The 12,457-nt window shown below is 38.3% G+C and overlaps 1 protein-coding gene across 5 annotated transcripts in view; it reads right to left on the minus strand.

Annotated features, from left to right (window-relative positions):
• LOC126259455 (alpha-L-iduronidase) overlaps positions 1–12,457 on the minus strand; it is a 231,075-nt gene that overhangs the window by 119,997 nt on the left and 98,621 nt on the right. For 3 of the 5 annotated variants that reach the window (XM_049956276.1, XM_049956280.1, XM_049956281.1), the window contains 2 exons: positions 6,081–6,176; positions 5,240–5,522 (listed from right to left, as the gene is read on the minus strand). In XM_049956276.1, the coding sequence (XP_049812233.1) occupies positions 5,240–5,522; positions 6,081–6,176 (379 nt within the window). The remainder of the gene's footprint in view (positions 1–5,239; positions 5,523–6,080; positions 6,177–12,457) is intronic. The other 2 variants (XM_049956277.1, XM_049956279.1) reach the window with 2 other exon arrangements.

Below are 12,457 nucleotides of genomic sequence, written 5' to 3' on the forward strand. Positions count from 1 at the left end.
TTATTCATAATAGTGGATTAAAAGAGATACATAGCAGTGAGTGAAATCAACTATCAAAAGGAATGAATTTTTATCTAAGTTTACTTCTCATTAGAGATAATGTTAACAGTCTCCAATAGTTTTGCCTTTGCTCCTTGCCTTCTTTAGCTCCATATAAAGAGATTGCAGTTCCAGAAGACAAGATATCTAAAAAAATGCTTAGTTTAATTGCTTGCTAAACCACACTTACTTGCAACACACTCCTTCCCACTCCATCCCTCCCTCTCTCCCAGAAAACCTCCATCCCAAGCACCCTCCATCCCCTACCCATAAGTCCTTAAGTTTGGATTCTGTCTTCCATAGGTACTGACTGTCTCTTGTGTCCAGAGGATATCAGTGAAGATATGATCTTGACACTGAAATCATCATAATGTCTGACACTTTGTGCCATTGTTATATCATGGCATAAGGTCAACCCTCATACTGGCCTATGAGACTTGCATAAATTATTATTTAACAGATACTACTGTATCCAAGGTCAGAATCTGAAAATTAGTGTTCAGGCATTTATCAGTTGTAAATGTTCTTGTATTATATATATTTTATCAGGTTGTACACGTGGACAAGGAAAAAAATTCCCGGATTTTCCGGTTAAAAATAAATTTTCTCCCAGGTGAAAATACACTTTCTCCATGTTAAGTGGCAGTATACTTTCCCTCAGAACTGTAAAAGTTATAAATCCTTTGAATGGCTATGGTTTTACACATGGGCACAGAATTTCTTGGCACTATAGAAAACGAAAGACAGGAGGGGGGAAAAAACACGTTTTAGAAAAATCTTTGATGTGTACCAACATGTACACTGCATATTTTCATATTACGAAAGTATAAAAGCAAATTCCACCAAACACTGCATGTTACTTTCCGAAGCCTTGAAATCGAGATTGCGATGTGCTTTTGTAAGCCGGTCACAGCTCATGTCACATGATCTCGCCACCCAACGACAGTGGATATTCAGAGCATAGGACACGTGATGTAGTCAGCTAGCCAACAGGAACATCGCTGTTAAGTGGCGCGAACACACAAATAGTAAAAGTTAATGGTTTAAATTAATATACACAGTGTTGCTACAAGAAAAGCAAAGTTTTCACATATAATATTGGTCTCTAAGATTTGTGGGGTTGTAGAACCACTGGCTCACCCCACAATAATATTGCTACCCTACGGCAGCGAGAACAACTGTATCTTTACCAGATCAGTTCTCTGTAGTATGTAATCTATGCTACACACATTGTGTATATGCTGCGAGAGTAAAAGTATTCATAGTAAGTGATGGGAGTGCGAGTGATTATCATCGTAATTACCACACCCGCTCTCCACTGCCTATAGATTAAGAAGCTCCAAGAGAAGCTAAGCTTTCACATATAATGTTGATCTCTTTTGCATGTGTTACACTTTAAGATACATCACACAAATGTAATTATCTGGGCTCGAAATTCTTCTAAATAGCTCGTCCTCAAAGAGTTGATTTTTAAATGTGAGTCAAACACTTTGTGATTTAAGAAATCAGTTTCAGCAGTTGCCAGAGAGCGTCAGATTAACAGGTGTCACCGTTCTTGCGTAGCTATGATGACGTAGGAAGCCCATATGTTCATACGTGTAAGACATTTAAAGCTCTTACATTTTGTCATAAAAGAAACAAGACATCAGAGGATGCTCCAACAGCATCGGAATTTTGTGAACCATATTACAATGCATAATTCAGCTTATAGTGCACATTCACATGTCCATATTCCCAATAAAGTAGGCCTTGACCTGACATTAAGCTTTTCAGTGAAGTTTCCTTGGACTACCAGTACTGTACTATCTCATGTTTGGTTCTTTATTATGACATAATGCCATATGTGCTAGAACATGAAAACGTGCACTTGAAATGCAGTGAACAATTGAAACTAGCCAATAGCATGGAATTAAACACTTCATTTCAAATAAATTGACTGCCTCACCGTAAAAGATTAATAAAAGCCAAATCTCTTTAGCAAACAGACAAAAGTAACTTCATTTGGAAATAAAATGAGATCTGAAACTAATAACATTTTAGCCCTCTGTAATTATGTGAATGTATTTTAATTCACTTGATAGCTCCCGGCCACAGAAATCCGTTTTGTTTTCATTTGACGTGAGAGCAGTAAACGAAGAGGAAATGGCAAAATGACTAAACGTAAACATGGATCATGTGGAGACCACCCACCTCCCCTCTACAACTCAGAGTGCCTCGCGCATCTGCCCTGGATCTACGGTACTCCTGAAACCCCCCTCCCCGGCCCCAAGCGTTTGAGGTAGAACACCAAAAATTTAAAAAATCGCCTTTTCAAAAAATATTCGTATTGTAGCACACATCTTTCTGAACAGTCTGATACATAAAACACATGTTTGAGGTAATTTCTTCACACAGCATTCTTCAATCGCACGTCGCTGTAATTCGCTCTGTGGAATTCAAACATTTATATTTTGTAATGGATGTCATCAAACTATAGTCATGACAGTGGGACAGTGGGAATTAAAATGTCCTGTGGTGCCTCTCCTGCTTCCAGTCAGCCTGCAACACTTTAAAAAAAAAATTACAAATAGTACGCAAGACTGGTGTGATTTCTCAATTTGATTACGTCTATTTTGTTAAATAGGCCTGTCTAATATTGCAGCAGTTGTAACACACACCAAATAAATGAGACTTTTTTGGCACAAATGGTCATTTTTATAGCACGACTGCATGTAATTCATGAAGTACCAATATCAGATGCCTATTAGGCCTACTAATAGTAAAAAGCTTTGTTAGGAAATAGTTTTCTGGCGCTGCAGTCTGGAACTGCGAGACCGCTACGGTCGCAGGTTCGAATCCTGCCTCGGGCATGGATGTGTGTGATGTCCTTAGGTTAGTTAGGTTTAACTAGTTCTAAGTTCTAGGGGACTAATGACCTCAGCAGTTGAGTCCCATAGCGCTCAGAGCCATTTATTTTTTAGGAAATAGTTTCACATTTCATTCATATGCTCCAGCTTCTCAAGCATGAGATCAAAAAGTAGAAGTAAGAAATTTTTGTGTGAATTTGGAATCACCATATTCTTCCATAATTTGTGTGATGTCCCCATTTCTTCTCCCTCCTCATTCCAATGAACAATCTTGTCATTGCTAATTCTGTTACTATTCCTGCCAGTGTTAAGACTCATTCTCTGGTTAGCCTCACTAACCCTGCCACAATCACCAGTTTAGTTATCCCATGTTTATTCTCTAGTTATGCCTTATTACGTTTGTGTACAAGGTGTTTTCCGCACTATTCCCAGAACTGAACTTCAGCAGCTGCTAGCTGGGGACTGTACACAAGTGTAGCGATCTGGCCAAAACTTTTCTGTCAAAATTTCATTTTCTTGGATACACTGAGTAGATAATATGTAATATTTCTTAACTGTTATTCCTGTTTGTCATTTATTTGCACTCTGGTAGTCTAAATCTATGGTCTTCGCTAGTAATTATAACAAAGCTGGTCATTTGCAAACTCCATCAACCACATAACAAAACAGCGACTGGCATTCACCCGTTTGGCTTTATTCTGCTCAGCTTGTAAAGCCCTGGCCCCTATTGTCTGCAGGAAAGTTTATTTCTAGATGCGACCGAGATTCCTCTGGCAGAGACATCACATACACTATGCATGCATTCAAGAATCAACTTATGATTCATTCAGAAATCAATTTGGAATACATTCAAAAATGTTAAGAAATCAACACCGATCTGCTTCAAAATCATATGAATAATCCACAGACCAATGTGCACTGGATGCTAGACATTTTGTGAAACAAAGTTTTCTCTCCACAAGAATATGAATTTGGTGCACCCACTTGCCCCCTCCCCCTCCCCTCCACCTGAAATTGCCACCCGGGGCAGACATTCTGGTTTGCACCTCCACCCCCTAACAAGGCCCCCAGATCCGAGCTTGGTGTGCATGGATGAATCTGGCAGCTTGGGCAAGCCAGTAAAATTTTTATGGGTAGCATTTGGCTGCTTGCTGCTACTGCTTATACAGCTAACAGCCACACTTCAGTAGCCAGAAGTGGGCGAGGGTACTACTCATACGTGCCTCAATTGCGCATGCGCATGAGCCTGCTCACAACTGTTCAAATGATTGTTATGTAAACAGTTGTAACGTCACGCTCATTGGAGGCAATCTGTTGTTATGAAGCAGTGCATAGTCTTACTGAGGGCCTTTGACACATTTTGTTGGTGGCAGACACTTGTATGAGCACTGTGTTTTGTTATTGTATGTGGTGCATTTCCTTTGCAACTGAAGTTTTATTTTCATAATTTCTCTCGTTCATGTTTTATTGTTGCAGTATTATTCTGTAGTAATGAAATTTTGACAGAAAAGTTTTGGCCAGATCGCTACACTTGTGTACAGTCCCCAGCTAGCAGCTGCTGAAGTTCAGTTCTGGGAATAGTGCGGAAAACACCTTGTACACAACCTTGTCCCGGGTCGTATACACCCTGTTTATGCTATTTTTTGCTACATTTTTTCCTGTTTCCAGCATTAATAATATGCTATAAATGGTAAAAAAAATGGATCTCTTGAAATTATGGACTTTTGAGAAAGTATTTCTGATCTTAGCAGGTTGTAAGAAAGAAAATTCTGTAAAACTAATTGTGGTATTTATAAGCTAGTTATTATAAACGTTTACATAAAGTATATCATCTATAGAGTTGAACATACAAAATTTTTCGGGTACAGGAAACTTAAGTTGCTTAAAATAATGGCCAATCTGGCATTAACAACTCCTTGAAGCAAACAATGTATGTAGGGTTAGCTACAGACAATGAGATATAGTGACTTTTAGGGGAATGGGTTCAACTGCCATGTGTTTTTTAGCTTTCTGAGAACGTTAAACTCTACATCTGATTATCAGAATAAATCAATGACTAGTTAAAAATATTGCTCTGCCAATTTCCCTGAAGTTAATAGAAACTATATGATAAATATATTCAGCACAATGAATAGTACATATTCAAAATGTGAGAATGGCCTGCATAACCAGTAACACGAGTACAAACAATGTGCTGTAAATGAAATCACATTCACTATGAACTGTTACTGGAGACAGTCAAGTTTTCCCATAAACTGTAATTCCAAGGAATTATATCCTACATCTCTTAACACACTTTTCCCATTTTTGTAACATCGTTCAATGTAAATCTATTTTCTAAGACAAGTACTTACTCATTGGCTAATGGTATCATTGAAAGCTTAGGAAATTTCTGCCTCAGATCTTTTATTAGATCAACACTTCCTTTAGTCACAAGATTTGCTGTCCTATTACCTTTCCTATGGAAAGATAAGAAAGACAGTGGACACTCTTTTATTTCACAGTGTTGTAGCAATCCCCAGCAAAGAGGATGGTGAGATTCTGCCTTGAAAAGTCCGGCTGGGGCTCCAACACGAATTTTTTGTCCTGCTGCCCTTGAAATTCCTGCAGTAGTGGCAGAGAAATAATTTATATAACCTGCAAAATTGAAATACTTTCTCAATACACATGTCTGAAATTCTTTTTAATAGTCCTTGTTAATGTACTGTAACCTCTTCTGAAAAAGAAAATCGGTTGAAAGATAAAACAGTGACTGTTACACAAAATACATTAATTTTTTCTTAGGTGAGACTGTTCATACTGGATGTACAGAATGGTGTGCAAACAGTCTGATTTAAATGCCTGAATGTAAATTTCATGCACAGTGATACATTCCGCAACTGGACAGTTAATTATATAACAGAACTTTTGTAGGATAGACTGCGTAAAGTACATAACATCATACACAAGTTTTTAACATATAACAACATTTCTCCAGCCATATATATATATATATATATACAAATTCTGGCTGTGGATAATAATACCCCTATAGAATGGGCTGCAAGCTTTCTTACTGCATTTCAAAACTATTGCTAAGAAAACCACACACACTTATTCTGTAAAGGTATGTAAACTCATATATAAATAACAATCTATATTTAGAAAACAATAGTCAAAATCCATATGTAATTGCAGTCCATATTGTTAACTTACCTGAAAGTGTAAAATTCAGAGTATTATACATTTTCAAGTCAGGCTCATTCCATGTTTCAAATCGCCAATTGGAAACAGTATCCAATCCATATTGACCTGTAAGAATAATTTCAGCAGAATTGATGCATAAATGGTATTAATACTGAAGCATAGTATATTTAATCAAAGTCTTGGCACAAAATTTATGTTTCAGGTATTGTACCATTCATATGTATTCCTTCTCCTTTTTAACTGATGAATGGCCACAGCACCAACAAAAATGAATAAATTATTGGTTTATTATTTTGCACAGCATAGGGTTCTGGCAATTTCCTCTATGGTCATTGAGAATATCTTTGACAATACAGAATCTCCTTGCATAACTCCTCTTCCAAGTTCTGCTGTCCTGCTTGTGAGGTAACAGGTGAGTTGTGGCACCCTGGAAATATTTTAAGTTCAGAGTTGGCGGCCACCGCATGGGGTGTGCAGCAGGCCCGATCTTGTTAGTATCCGCTTGGTGCCTCACAACGGCCGAAGCATGTGGTCCAGGGAGCATGTGACTGGGAATTCCATGCTGATGCTGTGACAAGGACTGTGCTTTGTGTTGATGAAGGAGATTTGTATGCCGGTAGTGCGAAAGATGGAGGACATTGTGAGACCATAATGCAGGAATTTCGCAGTTCATATAGAAATTAATAATAGCCAGATGAATAATGATACCTCAGAAAGAAACATGTACATTACCATTATTTGCACAACAATTCTGATGGTTTAATCAGATTTTCAACATCTTTATTAGTTTAAAGTTTAGTATCTGACTGTAAATTATACAAGTAGCACCCAGCAACGAATTTCCTAAATCTAAATGGTTCATCTGATTTTGTCGATTGACATGTCTTTAGAAAGCTATTAGTGTAAACCTAAATTGGTACAAATTACAGGCATGTAACTTGAATAGTACATGAGTTATTGGAGGTCAAAGTGGCCAATTACTATAGATTGCGTCAGGCCATAAGTACACAGTGACACAAAATAACAGTAGCAGCGTGCTTATAAATATATTTATTAATCTATGTCTTTGTTTATATCCGATATATGCTATTCATGAAGAAACTAGTCAATTATTTACTGTGTTTTAGAAAGCACCGAGAAGTTAGGCTACTGGCCTACCTTTGCTTGCTATTACTTTGATATATGTCTATTTAATTTGTTTATGTATTTCATAATGTGTGCCGGCCGCGGTGGTCTCGCAGTTCTAGGCACGCAGTCCAGAACTGTATGACTGCTACGGTCGCAGGTTCGAATCCTGCCTCGGGCATGGATGTGTGTGATGTCCTTAGGTTAGTTAGGTTTAAGTAGTTCTAAGTTCTAGGGGACTGATGACCACAGCAGTTGAGTCCCATAGTGCTCAGAGCCATTTGAACCATTTTGAATCATAATGCGTGCTAGAGTGTGTTTAAGGTCCAGCTGAAGAAATATTTATTTAATTTCAAGTTATTTAAATGTAAATCCAGTATTTAGAAAGTGTTTCATTATGTTCATGAGTGTGTGTTGGCTTGAAGACACGGCGGGAGCACTCTAGCCAATCACAGCGCTCATGAATGGGGAGACTGGATGGGAGTGGGAGAAGAGCATCATTTCGAGAGAGGACACTGCAGTGTAGAACAGTGTGGCACGAGGGACAGTTGCACAGGACATGGAGAGTCTGAGACAGTACGGCACAACGGATGCACGGTCGCGGAAGAGACTTGGAGAGTGTGGAGCAGTTTGCGCATGGTCACTGGAGATAGAAATACTTCGGAGGTCCGACTTGTGCACTTGTGAGATTTCCAAGGGTTGTACAGTGAAGACGTAGTGTGTGTTTAGAAGTGAATATTTCGTGAGCTATGTTGTTGTTCATAGCTAATTACGTGCAGTAGGAATCATTGTTTCCCTGTTATTCAACTTATATTTTATTTAATTGCTGGACCATTGACACCAATAAGTATTTTGCAAAAATATTCCGCATTCTCAAAAATACTTCTACTATTGTACTCATCATTTAAAGTTGTTAAGATAGTACTTGCAGAATTTATTTAATTGCAATCTTTCATTTATAAAATTCGCAACTGCCGAGTGATAGGAACCTTCGACCATTCGATTCATGTGTATATTCATATCGTATACTGTAGACTCAGCAGAATTTGGCTTGTAAAGTGGCAACTATGTGTCATGGCCCCTAGACAACGAAACCAGCCAGAACTTTTAATATTTCAACACTGAATCAGAGGGTATGTACTTGAGGGCCACCACACAACACCATTTCATTTCATTTCATTTCATTTGGAAGCCCGCATGCTGAGGTTTAACAAAAGTTGTTGCATGCTTTATACATTCTTCAGTATACTAACATAAGTTAAATCAATATCTTCTTTCTCATAGGCATTTAACACAGATTTTTGTTGAACTTAAATCACAAGATTTTTTAAAAATCTATGATCATCAGTGAACATGGTGATTTATAATAAATGTTCCATTCCAAAATTTTGTTGAATGCCTTTTCTACATATTTGCCAATAATTTTGGTGAATATCTCATATATTACAAAAGGAAACCATCTGGTTTATACTTTTTTATGTCTTGCTTGTGAATGTCATTCTAAAGTAACAGTTCCATTTTTGAGAAACTGCCTTACTCTACAGACATTCTCTTAATAATTTTGCAAGTCCTTTTTAAATTACTTCTTTTCCAATTTCAATCATTGGATTTCTGCTTGCTCCAATTAAATTTCAGGCTCACAAGACAATACTGACAGCTCTCTCTCTCTCTCTCTCTCTCTCTCTCTCTCTCTCTCTCTCTCTCCCTCTCTCTCTATCTATCTCTATTGAAAAACTACACGAAATCACTTCCAAAACTGGACTACATATCTCTCACAAAAAGACATAGTTTATGAGCACAAAGAAACTCTCATCTCTGAATGCAAAGTACGGCATAATTTACAAAACGGCAAACTTCAAATACCTCGGTGAAACACTACAAATGAGCAAACATAACAGAGACTCAAACAAAGAAAGAAAAACTAAACTGTACAAGGCATACAATGTATTGTGGAATCATTACAACAAGAAATCTATCTCACAAAAAGCCAAATTATGCCATTACAACACGGTGGTGCTCCCCGAAGCACTGTATGCAGCAGAGACCATAGTAATCCTAGGGCATACACGTTTCAGACAACTAGAAAAAGTAGAATGGTTTGGTTGTTTAGGGGAAGAGACCAAACAGCGAGGTCATCGGTCTCATCAAGGATGGGGAAGGAAGTCGGCCGTGCCCTTTCAAAGGAACCATCCCAGCATTTGCCTGGAGTGATTTAGGGAAACCACGGAAAACCTAAATCAGGATGGCCGGACAAAAGTAGAATGAAACATACTTAGGAAAATATTTGGCACAACTAACAACAATGGAATATGAATCAAGAAACCTACAGACAAACTATACAAACATACGGAGACAATCACAGAAAAGATTAGAAAACACAGACTACAATTCTATGGACACCTATGCAGAATGCCAATAACACAGACTGACCAAACAGATCTTTGACTGGGTAACCACTAGGAACAACAAATGGGTGGCAGATGTAAAAATGACCTGAAACAACTCGGCATCACACCAGACACAATAAACGACAGAATAAAATTCAGAAACATCATGAAGAAAAGTAAACTACATGAGGCACACTGTGACAAATGAACAGGCATAAAATGGACCGAAGAATGCAAACAAGATCACAGCCAGAACATGAAAGAAATATGGGCAACCAAGATGAAGCCAAAGACACAAGCCGACAAGAAGCATGGACAGAGGACCAGAAACAGAAACACAGCAAGTGAATGAGGGAAGTTTGGGTAGCAAGGAAAGCAACAAAAGGAAAAGATTAGAAAACAGACTACAATTCTATGGATACCTATACAGAATGCCATCACACAGACTGACCAAACAGATCTTTGACTGGCTAACCCCTAGAAAAAACAAATGGGTGGCAGAGGTAAAAAGTGACCTGAACCAACTCAACATCACATCAGACACAATAAACGACAAAATAAAATTCAGAAACATCATTAAGAAAAGTAAACTACATGAGATACACTGTCACAAATGAACAGGCACAAATGGACCGTAGAATACAAACAAGATCACAGCTAAACGATGAAAGAAATATGGACAACGAAAAAGGCAACCAAGATGAAGCCGAAGAGATGAAGCTGACAAGAAGCATGGACAGAGGACCAGAAACAGAAACACAGCGAGCGAATGAGGGAAGTTTGGGCAGCAAGGAAGGCAGCAAAAGGTGTTGGGCATATTGTTTAATCTAACTGCACTCTTTAAGGGCAAAACACCAATAATAATAATAATAATAATAATAATAATATAGGGTGTCCCCTTTATCTTGATCATCCTATATAACTCTATATAACTGTTAGTCCAGATGCAAATTACAAAACGTTCCAAGCAAATGTTCTTTAGGCATCAGGGGGACACCAATCAGCATGATTGCCTTCATTTTAGCTTTGTTTTTTAAAAAAATATGAACAGCGGTATGACTTTTTTAAATGGCACCCTGTATTTTTTATTTGGGAATCCATTTCCTATCCTAGAGACCTATTCACAAATGCATCACAGTGTACCACTCACTGAAACACAACATTATTAACTACATAATACAACAATGACTTTGAGGCTGGGATCACAAACTTGCCCACTTGCTGGAGTTGTCAGAAATGAAAACCAAGTAAAAACATAATTACAAGCAAGCATGATACTTTCCTGCATGTCCTCTGGAGTTGTTGGAATATTGTGATAGGCAATGTCTTTAATGTATCCCCAGAGAAAAAAAGTCCAGAGGATTTAAATCAGGAGACATAGTAGGGCAAGTAACTGTTCCTCCTTGACCAATCCATCTGGCAGAATACCTTTGGTGCAGAACACCACGTGCACGCAAGGCATTATGTGCTGGACATCCAGCATGTTGATATCACATAAGCATTCTGGTTCTTAGTGGCGCTTCATCCAGAAGAGGAGGAAGAATTCATCTGAGGAAGTTGGCATACACTGTGCCATTTAGACCACCATTGATGAAATAAGGGCCAATAATTGTAGTACCAAGCATACCGCACCAGATGTTAGCTCTCCACTGACGCTATGTTCCACCTGTCTAAGCCATCGTGGGTTGTCACTGGACCAATAACGCAAATTTCTTGTATTTACCTGTCCTTTGTTTGAGAAGGAACATTCATCAGTAAGTAGAACATTGAAGAAGAAGTTTAGGTTGGAGAGGATTTGCTGCTGTGCCCACTGTCAGAACGGTACACGATTCTGGAAATCATTCCCATGCAATTCTTGATGTAGGTGCACATGGTAAGGATGGGACCAGTGACGTGCAAGATACGATGCACACTGGTTTTAGGAATGCCAATCTTGTGTTCAAGCTGTCGTGTGCTAACGTGTGAATTCATAGCAATGGAAGTGAGAACAGTAACTTTGGCAGCTTCGTCTATGCGAGTGCTACGATGCTAGCGTTGTCGTAGGTTGAAACTTGCCATTTCCTGAAGTGTTGAAACAAGATGAGAAAACATCTGCTGGGAAGGTAGGTTCTTGTCAGGATATCACTCTCTGTACGGTTCTGCTGCCTATGTAGCATTTTGCCTACCTTCAACAACAACAAGAACAATAAAAGAAATGTTATATCAACGCAGTTTGTAGGAAGGACAGCCTTTACTGTATGCCTGCTCTACAGAACAGTACTTAAAAGGACTAAACTACTGTACTAAAGGTACCCGCACATAAGAAAACAGTACTGCAATTACTGTTTTACTAACTTACATTCCCCATCGATGAGTAGCATTTCTACCTTCTCGTCATTGGTGTATATTCTACTCACACAACTCTTAAACTGATGATGGTTGACAAAATGACAGTTGTGCATTCTAATTATGTTTACATTTGTCCTTTGTTAACGTCAGCATGTGGATATGTTCCATTACCCCGAGTACCTGCACTGGGAGCGCCAATGTCAAGGTTGTGTTATGTAATTAATAATGTTATGTTTCAGTGAATGGTACATTGTGATACAGTTTTCAATAGGTCTTTACAAGTGAAATGAATTACTGAATAAAAAATACAGAGTGCCATTTAAAAAAGTCATCCCGCTGTTCTTATCTTTTAGATAAACAAAGCTATAACAAAGGCAATCAAGCTGACGGTTAAAGAACATTTGCTTGAAACATTTTGTGATTTGCATCTGTTTACATTATGGGGATAGCTCTCCTGTAACAATGGACATTCGATATTTGCACCAACATCCACACTCTGAAAACCCCTGTGGACAGCATGGCGGAGGGTCCTTTCAATTGTAGCAG

This window comes from Schistocerca nitens, chromosome 5 (genome assembly GCF_023898315.1).
Source record: "Schistocerca nitens isolate TAMUIC-IGC-003100 chromosome 5, iqSchNite1.1, whole genome shotgun sequence".
Classification (NCBI taxonomy): Eukaryota; Metazoa; Arthropoda; class Insecta; order Orthoptera; family Acrididae; genus Schistocerca; species Schistocerca nitens.